The sequence below is a fragment of the Phocoena sinus genome, chromosome 10, assembly GCF_008692025.1.
Source record: "Phocoena sinus isolate mPhoSin1 chromosome 10, mPhoSin1.pri, whole genome shotgun sequence".
Classification (NCBI taxonomy): domain Eukaryota; kingdom Metazoa; phylum Chordata; class Mammalia; order Artiodactyla; family Phocoenidae; genus Phocoena; species Phocoena sinus.
Window position 1 is genome coordinate 75,228,929 of NC_045772.1, and position 15,769 is coordinate 75,244,697.

The following is a 15,769-nucleotide window of genomic DNA, read 5'->3' on the forward strand; positions in this document are numbered from 1 at the left end:
TTGAACATAGCCTGAAGGGGTTAGTGCACCACGACTAGCCGGGAGGGAGTTCGGGGAAAAGCCTGCACCGGCCGAAGAGGCAAGAGACTTTTTCTTCCCTCTTTGTTTCCTGGTGCGCGAGGAGAGGGGTTTAAGAGCGCTGCTTAAAGGAACTCCAGAGACGGGCGCGAGCCGCGGCTAAAAGCGCGAACCCCAGAGACGGGCGCGAGCCACGGCTGAGGGCGCGAGCCCCCGAGACGGGCGCGAGCCGCGGCTGAAAGCGCAAACCCCAGAGACGGGCGCGAGCCGCGGCTACAACCGCGGACCCCAGAGACGGGCGGGAGACGCTAAGGCTGCTGCTGCTGCCACCAAGGGGCCTGTGTGCGAGCACAGGTCACTCTCCACACCCCTCTTCCGCGGAGCCTGTGCAGCCCGCCACTGCCAGGTTCCCGGGATCCAGGGACAACTTCCCCGGGAGTACGCACGGCGGGTGTCAGGCTGGTGCAACATCACGCCGGTCTCTGCCGCAACGTCACGCTGCCTCTGCAGCCGCAGGCCCGCCCCGCACGTAGTGCCCCTCCTACCCCCATCCCCCAACCCCCGGCCTGAGTGAGCCGGAGGCCCCGAATCAGCGGCTCCTTTAACCCCGTCCTGTCTGAGCGAAAAAACAGACGCCCTCCAGCGACCTAAACTTAGAGGCAGGGCCAAATCCAAAGCTGAGCTCCTGTGAGCTGTGAGAACAAAGAAGAGAAAGGGAAATCTCTCCCAGCAGCCACAGAAGCAGCGGATTAAAGCTCCACAATCAACTTGATATACCCTGCATCTGTGGAATACCTGAATAGACAAGGAATGATCCCAAATTGAAGAGGTGGAATTTAGGAGCGAGATCTATGATTTTTTTCCCTTTTCCTCTTTTTGTGAATGTGTACGTGTATGCTTCTGTGTGAGATCCTGTCTGTATACTCTTGCTTCCACCATTTGTCCTAGGGCTCTATCCGTCCATGACTTTTTTTTAAAAATTCTTTTTCTTAATAATTAAGTTTAATTGTAATAACTTTATTATACTTTACCTTCGTTCTTTCTTTCTTTCCTTCCTTCCTTCCCTCCTTTAGACAACGAATCACCCCAAATTGAGGAGGTGGTCTCAGGGAGCAGGATTTATGATTTTTCCCTCTTTGCCTCTTTTTGTGAAGGTGTAAGTGTATGCTTCTGTGTAAGATTTTCTCTGTATAGCTTTGCTTCCAACATTTGTCCTAAGGTTCTATCCGTCCCTTTCTTTTTTTTTCCTAAATATTTTTTAATTCAATAACTATATTATACTTTATTTTATTTTTACTGTATCATCTTTCTTTCTGTCTTTTTTCCTTCTTTCCCTCCTTCCTTCCTTCCTCCCTCCCTCCCTCCCTCCCTCCTTTCTTTCCTTCTTTGCTTCTTTCTTCCTTCCTTCCTTTCCTCCTTTCCTTCTTTCTTTACTCATACTTCTACTAATTCTCCCTACTTTTTCTCCCTTTTATTCTGAGCTGTGTGGATGAAAGGCTCTTGGTGCTCCAGCCAGGAGTCAGGGCTCTGCCTCTGAGGTAGGAGAGCCAACTTCAGGACACTGGTCAACAAGAGACCTCCCAGCTCCACATAATATTAAACGGTGGAAATATCCCAGAGACCTCCATCTTAACACCAGCACCCAGCTTCACTCAACGACCAGCAAGCCACAGTGCTGGACAACCTATGCCAAACAACTAGCAAAACAGGAACACAACCCCACCCATTAGCAGAGAGGCTGCCTAAAATCATAATAAGGCCACAGACACCCCAAAACACACCACCAGACGTGAACCTGCCCACTAGAGAGACAAGATCCAGCCTCATCCAGCACAACACAGGCACTAGTCCCCTCCACCAGGAAGCCTACACAACCCACTGAAACAACCTTAGCCACTGGAGACAGACATCAAAAACAACGGGAACTACGAAAGTGCAGCCTGCAAAAAGGAGACCCCAAACACAGTAAGATAAGCAAAATGAGAAGACAGAAAAACACACAGCAGATGAAGGAGCAAGATAAAAACCCACCAGACCTAACAAATGAAGAGGAAATAGGCAATCTACCTGAAAAAGAATTCAGAATAATGATAGTAAGGATGATCCGAAATCTTGGAAGTAGAATGGACAAAATGCAAGAAACAGTTAACAAGGACCTACAAGAACTAAAGATGAAACAAGCAACGATGAACAATGCAATAAATGAAATTAAAATCACTCTAGATAGGATCAATAGCAGAATAACTGAGGCAGAAGAACGGATAAGTGACCTGGAAGATAAAGTAGTGGAAATAACTACTGCAGAGCAGAATAAAGAAAAAAGAATGAAAAGAACTGAGGACACTCTCAGAGACCTCTGGGACAACATGAAACGCACCAACATTCGAATTATAGGGGTTCCAGAAGAAGAAGAAAGAAAGAAAGGGACTGAGAAAATATTTGAAGAGATTATAGTTGAAAACTTCTCTAATATGGGAAAGGAAATAGTTAATCAAGTCCAGGAAGCACAGAGGGTCCCATACAGGATAAATACAAGGAGAAACACGCCAAGACACATATTAATCAAACTGTCAAAAATTAAATACAAAGAAAGCATATTAAAAGCAGCAAGGGAAAAACAACAAATAACACACAAGGGAATCCCCATAACGTTAACAGCTGATCTCTCAGCAGAAACCCTACAAGCCAGAAGGGAGTGGCAGGACATACTGAAAGTGATGAAGGAGAATAGCCTGCAACCAAGACTACTCTACCCAGCAAGGATCTCATTCACATTTGATGGAGAAATTAAAACCTTTACAGACAAGCAAAAGCTGAGAGAGTTCAGCACCACCAAACCAGCTTTACAACAAATGCTAAAGGAACTTCTCTAGACACGAAACACAAGAGAAGGAAATGACCTATAGTAACGAACCCAAAACAATATATAAAATGGAAATAGGAACATACATATCGATAATTACCTTAAATGTAAATGGACTAAATGCTCCCACCAAAAGACACAGATTGGCTGAATGGATACAAAAACAAGACCCTTATATATGCTGTCTACAAGAGACCCACTTCAGAACTAGAGACACATACAGACTGAAAGTAAGGGGATGGAAAAAGATATTCCATGCAAATGGAAACCAAAAGAAAGCTGGAGTAGCAATTCTCATATCAGACAAAATAGACTTTAAAATAAGGACTATTAAAAGGGACAAAGAAGGACACTACATAATGATCAAGGGATCGATCCAAGAAGAAGATATAACAATTGTAAATATTTATGCACCCAACATAGGAGCACCTCAATACATAAGGCAAATACTAACAACCATAAAAGGGGAGATCAACAGTAACACATTCATAGTAGGGGACTTTAACACCCCACTTTCACCCATGGACAGATCATCCAAAATGAAAATAAATAAGGAAACACAAGCTTTAAATGATACATTAAACAAGATGGACTTAATTGATATTTATAGGACACTCCATCCAAAAACAACAGAATACACATTTTTCTCAAGTGCTCATGGAACATTCTCCAGGATAGATCATATCTTGGGTCACAAATCAAGCCTTGGTAAATTTAAGAAAACTGAAATTGTATCAAGTATCTTTTCCGACCACAACGCCATGAGACTAGATATCAATTACAGGAAAAGATCTGTAAAAAATACAAACACATGGAGGCTAAACAATACACTACTTAATAATGAAGTGATCACTGAAGAAATCAAAGAAGAAATAAAAAAATACCTAGAAACAAATGACAATGGAGACACAACGACCCAAAACCTATGGGATGCAGCAAAAGCAGTTCTAAGGGGCAAGTTTATAGCAATACAAGCCCACCTTAAGAAGCAGGAAACATCTCGAATAAACAACCTAACCTTGCACTTCAAGCAATTAGAGAAAGAAGAACAAAAAAACCCCAAAGCTAGCAGAAGGAAAGAAATCATAAAAATCAGATCAGAAATAAATGAAAAAGAAATGAAGGAAACAATAGCAAAGATCAATAAAACTAAAAGCTGGTTCTTTGAGAAGATAAACAAAATAGATAAACCACTAGCCAGACTCATCAAGAAAAAAAGGGAGAAGACTCAAATCAATAGAATTAGAAATGAAAAAGGAGAAGTAACAACTGACACTGCAGAAATAAAAAAAATCATGAGAGATTACTACAAGCAACTCTATGCCAATAAAATGGACAATCTGGAAGAAATGGACAAATTCTTAGAAATGCACAACCTGCCAAGACTGAATCAGGAAGAAATAGAAAATATGAACAGACCAATCACAAGCACTGAAATTGAAACTGTGATTAAAAACCTTCCAACAAACAAAAGCCCAGGACCAGATGGCTTCACAGGTGAATTCTATCAAACGTTTAGAGAAGAGCTAACACCTATCCTTCTCAAACTCTTCCAAAATATAGCAGAGGGAGGAACACTCCCAAATTCCTTCTACGAAGCCACCATCACCTTGATACCAAAACCAGACAAGGATGTCACAAAGAAAGAAAACTACAGGCCAATATCACTGATGAACATAGATGCAAAAATCCTCAACAAAATACTAGCAAACAGAATCCAACAGCACATTAAAAGGATCATACACCATGATCAAGTGGGGTTTATTCCAGGAATGCAAGGATTCTTCAATATACGCAAATCTATCAATGTGATAAACCATATTAACAAATTGAAGGAGAAAAACCATATGATCATCTCAATAGATGCAGAGAAAGCTTTCGACAAAATTCAACACCCATTTATGATAAAAACCCTCCAGAAAGTAGGCATAGAGGGAACTTTCCTAAACATAATAAAAGCCATATATGACAAGCCCACAGCAAACATCATCCTCAATGGTGAAAAACTGAAAGCATTTCCACTAAGATCAGGAACAAGACAAGGTTGCCCACTCTCACCACTCTTATTCAACATAGTTTTGGAAGTTTTAGCCACAGCAATCAGAGAAGAAAAGGAAATAAAAGGAATCCAAATCGGAAAAGAAGAAGTAAAGCTGTCACTGTTTGCAGATGACATGATACTATACATAGAGAATCCTAAAGATGCTACCAGAAAACTACTAGAGCTAATCAATGAATTTGGTAAAGTAGCAGGATACAAAATTAATGCACAGAAATCTCTGGCATTCCTATATACTAATGATGAAAAATCTGAAAGTGAAATCAAGAAAACACTCCCATTTACCATTGCAACAAAAAGAATAAAATATCTAGGAATAAACCTACCTAAGGATACGAAAGACCTGTATGCAGAAAATTATAAGACACTGATGAAAGAAATTAAAGATGATACAAATAGATGGAGAGATATACCATGTTCTTGGATGGGAAGAATCAACATTGTGAAAATGACTCTACTACCCAAAGCAATCTACAGATTCAATGCAATCCCTATCAAACTACCACTGGCATTTTTCACAGAACTAGAACAAAAAATTTCGCAATTTGTATGGAAACACAAAAGACCCCGAATAGCCAAAGCAATCTTGAGAACGAAAAAAGGAGCTGGAGGAATAAGGCTCCCTGACTTCAGACTATATTACAAAGCAACAGTAATCAAGACAGTATGGTACTGGCACAAAAACAGAAAGATAGATCAGTGGAACAGGATAGAAAGCCCAGAGATAAACCCACACACATATGGACACCTTATCTTTGATAAAGGAGGCAGGAATGTACAGTGGAGAAAGGACAGCCTCTTCAATAAATGGTGCTGGGAAAACTGGACAGGTACATGTAAAAGTATGAGATTAGATCACTCCCTAACACCATACACAAAAATAAGCTCAAAATGGATTAAAGACCTAAATGTAAGGCCAGAAACTATCAAACTCTTAGAAGAAAACATAGGAAGAACACTCTATGACATAAATCACAGCAAGATCCTTTCTGACCCACCTCCTAGAGTAATGGAAATAAAAACAAAAATAAACAAATGGGACCTAATGAAACTTCAAAGCTTTTGCACAGCAAAGGAAACCATAACCAAGACCAAAAGACAACCCTCAGAATGGGAGAAAACATTTGCAAATGAAGCAACTGACAAAGGATTAATCTCCAAAATTTACAAGCAGCTCATGCAGCTCAATAACAAAAAAACAAACAACCCCATCCAAAAATGGGCAGAAGACCTAAATAGACATTTCTCCAAAGAAGATATACAGAATGCCAACAAACACATGAAAGAATGCTCAACATCATTAATCATTAGAGAAATGCAAACCAAAACTACAATGAGATATCATCTCACACCAGTCAGAATGGCCATCATCAAAAAATCTAGAAACAATAAATGCTGGAGAGGGTGTGGAGAAAAGGGGACACTCTTGCACTGCTGGTGGGAATGTGAATTGGTTCAGCCACTGTGGAGAACAGTATGGAGGTTCCTTAAAAAACTACAAATAGAATTACCATATGACCCAGCAATCCCACTACTTGGCATATACCCTGAGAAAACCAAAATTCAAAAAGAGTCATGTACCAAAATGTTCATTGCAGCTCTATTTACAATAGCCAGGACATGGAAACAACCTAAGCGCCCATCATCGGATGAATGGATAAAGAAGATGTGGCACATATACACAATGGAATATTACTCAGCCTTAAAAAGAAATGAAATTGAGCTATTTGTAATGAGATGGATAGACCTAGAGTCTGTCATACAGAGTGAAGTAAGTCAGAAAGAAAAAGACAAATACCGTATGCTAACACATATATATGGAATTTAAGGGAAAAAAATGTCATGAAGAACCTAGGGGTAAGATAGGAATAAAGACGCAGACCTACTGGAGAACGGACTTGAGGGTATGGGGAGGGGGAGGGGTGAGTTTTGACAGGGCGAGAGAGAGTCATGGACATATACACACTAACAAACGTAGTTTGGTAGATAGCTGGGGGGAAGCAGCCGCAAGGCACAGGGATATTAGCTCGGTGCTTTGTGACAGCCTGGAAGGGTGGGATGGGGAGAGTGGGAGGGAGGGAGACGCAAGAGGGAAGACATATGGGAACATATGTATATGTATAGCTGATTCACTTTGTTATAAAGCAGAAACTAACACACCATTGTAAAGCAATTATACCCCAATAAAGATGTTTAAAAAAAAAAAAAAAAAGAATTTATTCAGAGGGAAAAGACACAAGACAGAAGCAGTGAAAGAAAGTTAAATATAACAGTTAACATGGTCCGAAAAAAAGTACAGACTATATGTCCATGAAATAAGAAACAAAAACAATCAATAAAAAGTATGGGGCCTTCCCTGGTGGCGCAGTGCTTAAGAATCCACCTGCCAATGCAGAGGACATGGGTTCGATCCCTGGTCCAGGAGGATCCCACATGCCACGGAGCAACTAAGCCCACGTGCCACAACTATGGAGCCTGCATGCTAGAGCCCGCAAGCCACAATTACTGAGCATGTATGCCACAACTACTGAAGCCTGCGTGCCTAAAGCCCGAGCTCCACAACAAGAGAAACCACTGCAATGAGAAACCTGCGCATGGCAATGAGGAGTAGCCGCTGCTCGATGCAGCTAGAGAAGGCCCACGCGCAACAACGAAGACCCAACACAACCAAATAAATAAATAAAATAAAGACACGTGTTTCCCAAATCGCCCTTCCACTGAATGTTGGAGGTTTGCGTAAAAAAAAAAAAAAAAAAGTATGCATATCTTAAAACTATAATAGCTGAAATTGTAGAAATTTAATAGAAAGTTCATAAAAGAAAGTCAAGCGTACAGATAGCCAATAGGCACCTGAAAAGATGCTCAATATCACTAATTACCAGAGAAATGTAAATCAAAATTACAATGAGTTATTACCCCACATAGTTAAGAATGTCCATCATCAAAAAGTCTACAAATAATAATGCTGGAGAGGGTGTGAAGAAAAAAAAAACCCTCCTACACTGTTGGTACGAATGTAAATTGGTGCAGCCTCTATGGAGAACAGTATGAAGGTTCCTTAAAAAATTAAAAATAGTTACCATATGATCCAGCAATCCCAATCCTGGGCATATATCCAGATAAATCTCTAATTCAAAAAATACAAGCACCGCAATGTTCATAGCAGCACTATTTACAATAGCCAGGACATGGAAGTAACCCAAATGTCTATCAACAGATGAATGGATAAAGAAGATGTGGTACATGTCTACAATAGACTACTACTCAGCCATAAAAAAAGAATCAGATAATGCCATTTTCAGCCACATGAATGGACCTAGAGATTATCATACTAAATGAAGTAAATCAGACAGAGAAAGACAAACTTCATATGATATCACTTATATGTGGAATCTAAAGTATGATACAAATGAACTTATTTATAAAACATGAATCAGACTCACAGATATAGAAAACAAATTTATGGTTACCAAAGTGGAAAGGGGGAGGATAAATTAGGAGTTTGGGATTTGCAGATATGAACTACTGTATATAAAATATATAAACAACAAGGTCCTACTATATATTACAGGGAACTACATTTAATAACTTGTAATAACCTATAATAGAAAAGAATATGAAAAAGAATATATATATACACATACATATATCTGAATCACTTTGTTGTACACCAGAAACTAACATAACATTGTAAATCAACTATACTTCAATTTTCTTTTAAAAAAAAGAAAATAGGGCTTCCCTGGTGGCGCAGTGGTTGAGAGTCCGCCTGCCGATGCAGGGGACATGGGTTTGTGCCCCGGTCCGGGAAGATCCCACATGCTGCGGAGCGGCTGGTCCCGTGAGCCATGGCCGCTGAGCCTGTGTGTCCGGAGCCTGTGCTCCGCAACGGGAGAGGCCACAACAGTGAGAGGCCTGCGTATCACAAAAAAAAAAAAGAAAGAAAAGAAAGTCAAGGAAATTTCCCAAAATTTCAACTGCAAAGAGTAGGGGGTGGTAGAGATGGAAAGCAGAAGAATAACAAAATAAAAGATTCAATCCTGGTGGTCCAAACTCCAACATAAAGGAGTTCTAGACAGATGCAAGAAATAGAAAGAAACAGAAAAATAGAAAGCAAAGGATTATCAAAGGAATAAATCAATAGAATTTCTCAAAATTGAGTCTCTGAAATGTTCACTGAATATCTGTCAGGATAAATGAAAAAGTGAACACAATGGAAAAAGAGAAGACACCAAATCTTCCAGAGTGATGAATCAGATTGATTAAAAGGATCTGGAGCCAGAATAGAATAGGACTTCTCAATAGCAATACCCATGCCTGCAAGCCAGAAATCTGGTCATCATCATCACCACTTGGGTGTGAATGATGATGCCATTCTCCAAATTAAGAAACATAGAAAAGGCTCAAGCATGTACAGGAAGTTAGAATTGGGCCCTTATGAACCTGAGCTACTATAGAACACAGAAAAGGAATGTGGCAAAGATTTAAGTAAATTAAAATGTAATATTTGCCTCTGATCTTCATTTTCAGAGTGAGCTCAGCTGTTTTGATATTTGCTCACTCTCTTACTTCCTGTCTTTGGGGTCAAGTAATATTTGAAATTATTTGAATGAAAAAAAATGTTGACTGCCATATCAGTAAACAAAGGGTGTTGCAGCCATCAAGCCATCACACTGCAGCCACCCCAAAGGTGAGCCTTTGAGGGAACTCAGGATAGAAGCAGGATGCCTGCCATCAAGCAGTCAATCACTGCAGCAAAGCTCGCAAAGGTGCACCCTGAGGAGACTCAGGATGGGAAAGCACAGGATATTGGACCCACATAGTTAAGGTGCATATCAAAGGAATGATTTCAATGATCCCAGACTCTTGCATCTTCCCATATATAGAAAAGTGCTAAATTCCTTAACTTAAGCTATCTGGTTTTCTTTAACAGTAATCTTTTTATGTTCAGACTACCTGGTTTTTGTTGCAAAAACTCCTATATATCCTGAATCCTCCCTTACCTTTTTGGAGTGGTCCCTCAGAGTGATCTAAGAGTCCTGTCTCCCAGGCTTGGGCTTGAATTCCTCAGAAAATCCACCAAATAAAACGTAACTCTCAACTTCTAGGTTGTGCTTTTTTTTTTTTCAGTCAATGATAGTTTCAGGAATGATTCACAAGTTCCCCTTACCTCAGGTAGATCTCTACCTAAGAAGATAACTCCCTCTCCTCCATATTTTGAAAGGGGTATGGGAAGAGGAAAAAGAAAGAATTGGAAAAGCATTGAGCAAGCAGGGATATCAGGGAGTACTGAATGTCCAAAATTACCACTCAAGAGGCTAGTTTAGCTTACACAGGAATTCTCATAGGATCTTCCCCCCCAAACCAATTCCTCCTCTACTTAATGCAAAGGTCACTCAGAATGAAGCTGTGACAAAGACCCTTACAGCCTGTACTTTTTGACTATCAATGTCTCACATTAGCACAGCAAATGGTGTTCAGTAAGTGTCAGCCTAACCTGTCCTCTCATTCCTTACTACTTTAGCAACTCCTTCAGAGTGTTGGTGAGGAAGTATATGAAAATCTGTATTGCATGGTTTATTAGGCTCTTATTAAAATAGTTGGCAAAGAAATTTAAAGACTGTGAGTTTAAATTCTTGTCATCTTATCCTTAATCATTGAAAAAAAAAATGACTTCCACTGCAGTTTCTACTTTCCCAAAACTCTTACCTGAGCTTTAATAAGTGACATAAAATCCTGACTTGACCCACCTGTTAATGAACTGTGAGATGGCCTAAAGATGCCATCTCTAGATGGCCTAAAATAAATCAAATCCTTATGGTATTAATTTTAGAAGAAAGCAAAAGTATTTCAGAAAAATGAATTCAGAAAAATGAATATCCAAGTGAAATTAACTCTGCTTGTTGTAGAAACACAGCAGTAGGAATAGTAATAAACAACCAAATATTAGGAACAGCATAAACAAATACCAGGAAAGTTATTTTCAGAATTTGCTTACTTAATAATATTTAACACTGAAATCAAACATAAGAGGGTCATTAGAGAGACATTCTGCCTTACCCCACATAAGCAAGTAAGTAGTATAAAATCACTGATTTGGTCATCCCACACAAGAGCTCATATAGTAAATATGAAAACACAGCATTACATTACAAGTTGTTTCATATGGGTCTGTCTAGAGTGTGGAGGACTGGAGGGCAAGGACAACTAGAAAGGGCCTTACTAAAATCTGTTACAGCAGGACCCTGAGGGGCCTTCCTGAGTACAGAATCTCCTCTCTGCCCCCAATTTCTTGATTGTAAAAAAAAAGGCATTAGTCTTCAAGGTCTTCACTGAGTTCCAAAGAGAAGGCTCAAGCAGTTAATGATTAGGACAATAGAGTCACAGGACTGCTAGTTCCTCCTGAAGATAGATATACAATCTGATGTGTATCTTTGAGTTATTCTGTAGAAACTAAGACACCCCCCCCCCACCAAGGTGGAGGATGGTGACTACATGCTCACCACAAGCATGTAGGCCCCAGACTGGTTGGAACCAGAAGGTTGAGGTTTCCAAAACATCAGCCTATTACCTCACCATCAACCAATCAGAAGAATGTCCACAAGCTGATCACAAAACATATGACCTTCTTTCCTAACACTGTCTTTAAAAACCCTTGCCTGAAAGCCATTTGAGCATAAGCTGCCTGTTCTTCTTGCTTGGTGCCCTGCAAATAAATCCTGACTTTGCTGCAAACACCCACTGTTAGAGTTTGGCTTTCTGTAACATGGGCACAGGAGCCCTTGTTCAGTAACACTTATCTTTAAACATAGTGGATATTCAAGATTTTTTTAAATGACAGTGAAATTATTTTCTTCAGTCAATCTGATCTAAAAAAAATCCCCAAATCGATGTGCATTAAAAAAAAAAATGAAGCCTGCAGATTTTACTTTCTCATAATTCATGATAAAAATAGTCCTAGTTATACCAATTGTCCTATGAATCAGGTCAAAATGATTCAACTAATAAATGCTCCCTACTGGGATGTTATGCTGAATATTTATAGTAAGCTTTACCAGTGTTCTTACAGAGGAAATAATTTATCACAAACTGTCAAACAGTTTAAAATAAAACAATCTATTCTACAGGAGCAAAACCTGCTGCCCCAAAATGTCTCTTTGGCATGTAGATTATTTTGAGCTGAAAACAACAGTACCAAAAAGACTCAGGAAGAAAACTTCAACCTTCCTCCCAGCTGCCTAAAATTATGTAGATAGAGCTGTCCAGGAAGGGAGCTATCATCATAGGTAACTATTGTATGAACTAGATGTGTAGACTGGGAGGAACCTAGCAAGGTCTCTTTGTTAAAATTTCTCTTGTCTCCATGTGGCCGAGAACACATTTGTTTACCAAGCATTTGCTTTCCCATCTCCACGTGAATTGCCTTCCTCCCCTTCCAGGTACCAAACCACTACCCCCAACACCCTTTTTTGCCTTTAGCTGAAGAGGGCTTTTAAGGTGAGGGCTGCAGCCATTTTGGTGAGTTACTCATTTTTCCTGAGTCTCTCCCACTGTATACATGTTATATATATATATTTTTTTCTCCTGTTGATTTGTTTCAAATCAATTTAATTCTTAGACCAGCCTGAAGAATCAAGATGGGTAGGGGGAAATTTCTTCCTCCTCAACAAGAACAAATTCAGGATATTCCACTTCTAAAGTAAAGAATCCTTACCTAACAAAGGTTAAATCAATCTTCAGGTTATAATATGGGATCAAACTCTGCCTGAAAACAATTTAAAAGCAATGTAAATGCATTTCCTGTAAACTTGTGGCACATGTTTATTAGCATTATTTTGTAGCTTTAGCTCCATTAGTGATTATCACTCATTTGCATTAGAGAATTATGAGTCCAAGCCCCTCAGTCATCTTCTTGACTGAGATAAACACCTGAAAACAATTTCCTCAGGTTAAGCAGGGGTGTGTGTGACAGATTTGAAATTAACCCTCCTCCCCTTTAACAACTGTGGCTTGTCTTTTTCAGTATTTAAGTCACTTGAAAGGGTGATAAACGGGTTCAGGTTATGCAGTCTCAATTGCCAATTCCAGAGTAGTGGACAGAATCCTAACTGAATATTAATACAAATGACATATTTTGTTTTGTGATCTCCTAAGTTTAATAAAGAAAAAAATTAAAAAGGCAATAAATTAAAATTTGACTATTCAGTTTGTTTATGCATAAAGAAAAACTGAACTGGGTAATCAGTAAATGCACCTCATGGTGAATTTCACTACTAGTAATAAAAAGACCTCTTGGGTTGAATATTCTGTCTGTAAACAATCATAGTTAGAAATCATTTTTAAAATGCTTTCCTGGGATGTCTTCTATAGACATCTAGCTTTATTACTCATCTACTCGTTTTTTCAATTTAACTTTTTCAGTTTGTTTTCAGTTGGAATGACTTTTCAGAAAAGTAGAACCGGATAGAACACATCCGTAGTCACGTTGGAGAGAAGAGGGGATTGGGGTACGGAGGCTGAAAAAGGTACAGAGAAAACCAAGATTTCTCGTCCTCCTGTGCCCCTAGCAGAGCATCCCCAGCCTCCGCAGGACGACCCAGCAGGGGAGCCGGGCCGCCCCTCCCCCATGGTCTCCCCCTTCCCCCGGGGACTAAAGAAGGGGGACGGCGCGTTCTATTGGGGGTTACCGGGCCGGCGCCAGGCTGTGATTGGAAGCGCCCCCTTCAGGCACCCGCCAGAAACACAAGCGCTGCAGCAGTCGAGGGCTTTAGTTTTTTTACGTCCCCCGCCCCCTCCCCTCCGCACTCCATGCCGGGTCTCTCTCCAGCTCGCTTGGGCTCGTTCGCGCCGCGTGAGAGTTAGCAAAAACCTCGCAGCAGCCGCTGCCGCCTCCGCCTCCGCCTCGCCCCGGTTACCGCCCCAGCCTCTCCCCCTTCTCCCGAGCCCTCCGCTCCCGCCATGGGGCCAACATGGGGCTCCTAAATTGCCGCCTTTTAGCTGCGCGCTCTCCGGCCAAAGTCCTCGAGGGCCGGTTATGGTTTACGGCGCTAGAGGGGCCAGCACAGAGGTAACGGGAAGGGGAAAGGACGGCTAATTGGGGGAAACAAGGCCAAACGATGAGTTTCCAAAAGGAGGACGGAGTGAGCAGCCTGTGCCAGAAGGCGCTGCATATCGTCACCGAGCTGTGCTTCGCGGGCCAGGTGGAGTGGGAGAAATGCTCAAGCATCTTCCCCACGGACAGGGGCAGCCAGGGCGGAAGTAGCACAGGTAATTGGGGGAGGGCTCCGCTCGCGACCTCCCAGTCGTCTGGGACCTGCGTCCTCTCGGCTCTAAGCTCCCGGGTCCTGAGCCTTCAGTGCGGCGCTGGCGCATCTTTGGGACGCCGCGCTTTCCTATCCTACCTCGCTCCTTCCTTCTGGTCAGCTCCTAGTGACTTCCAGCGTGGACTCTTCGGGTTTTGTCTCCTCGCCTCCATCTGCCCGGCTTCTTCCACTTCTCTGGTCCACTCCATACCCGCCGGCGCCGTCTCTCGCTCCCAGGCGCCTGCACCCCCTCTCTCTGAGCTTTCCCACGCCTCCGATCTCCCTCCCGGAGTGGAGGGGCGAGCGCGAGCGGCGTCCGACCATTAGCCGAGCGCTGCCCTCGGGGGCCATTCACCACCCGGACTCTGGTTGCCCTAGCTTGTCCTGCGGGTGGTGGGTCGCGGCTTGGGGAGGGGGCCAGGCGGAAGAATCCGGGCGTGGACGCAAAGAACCGCGTTGGAAATGGGGCTGCCTTGGCCCCCGAGAGCAGAAAGGATCCCTGTAGGGATAACCCGCGGCCGCAAGCTGTCTAGCATTTGACAGTGTGCAAAGCCCTTTAATACATATAACTTTATAGGGCTTCATGACAACGTTGGCCCAACAGCAGGGATTATGGATCCCATTTTTGACGCGACAGGTAAGGCTCAGTGCACATACAGATTTACGTGGAACAGAGGCAAAGGGTTATAAATCCTTTCTACACACGTGCTCATATACCCCCCAACACAGGCACCCTCTCTGCTCCTTCAAGAAACTTGGGGGGAAAAAACGGGGTGGGGTGGAGGAAACACATCGACCTTCAGAAATCTGGAGGTGGAAAGAAGTCTCAGGTGACAGATTTTTCTCAAAGCGGTGTGGGGAGCGTTTCAGAGTCACTGTTTTGGTCATGCTTGGGGGAAAGGGTTTTTTACGACCTGCGCTATGTGCAGCCTGTTGTGCTGTTGACGCGGGCGAGATGGATTCCGGGAGTTGCTGGCCGCGTGGTTTTAAGAGTCCCTTGTGAGAGGGTCACTTGTTGCTTTGGGAGACGAACACTGGTTGGGGATTTTCGTCATCGGGCTGGAAGGTTATCATTCCTTCTGTAGGGTCTTGTTTCTTTCCCCGTACTTTCCCGTCATTTTAGTCACCTGACAGGGCTTCGTGGGTTGAGGGTAACCAAGGCAACAGGTAAGAGCTGGACCGTAGCTCAGTGTGGAACGTGAGGTGGAGAGCTCTGTGCTGGGGAGGAGGCAAAGAGGGCACAGTTAGTGATCCCCTCATCCACTACCACCAAAGACAAAGGGAGAGGGGATGGAGGTGGAGGAGAGATGTGGTTTAGTCTTTGCGTACCATTATTTAAGTGGAATATTTGCACTCTTAAAATTCTCTGATCTTGGCAATAGGAACCACGAGAGGCTTCTGTATGCCCTTGGCAGAACCTGAGGAGTTGTTGCTATTTGGGCCCTGGAGCGGAATGATACATAATTGCTTCTGTACATATTCTGGAAACGTAGACATTTTGTGAATTTTTATAAACACAACAGAGTC

General features: G+C 42.2%; 1 protein-coding gene across 1 annotated transcript in view; it reads left to right on the top strand.

Annotated features, from left to right (window-relative positions):
- The first annotated feature begins 13,728 nt into the window (after nt 1-13,728).
- The window catches only part of SYT10 (synaptotagmin 10), an 89,717-nt gene continuing 87,676 nt past the window's right edge, over nt 13,729-15,769 (top strand). The window contains exon 1 of the mRNA XM_032645992.1: nt 13,729-14,207. Within this exon, the coding sequence (XP_032501883.1) occupies nt 14,057-14,207 (151 nt within the window). The 5' untranslated portion in view covers nt 13,729-14,056. The remainder of the gene's footprint in view (nt 14,208-15,769) is intronic.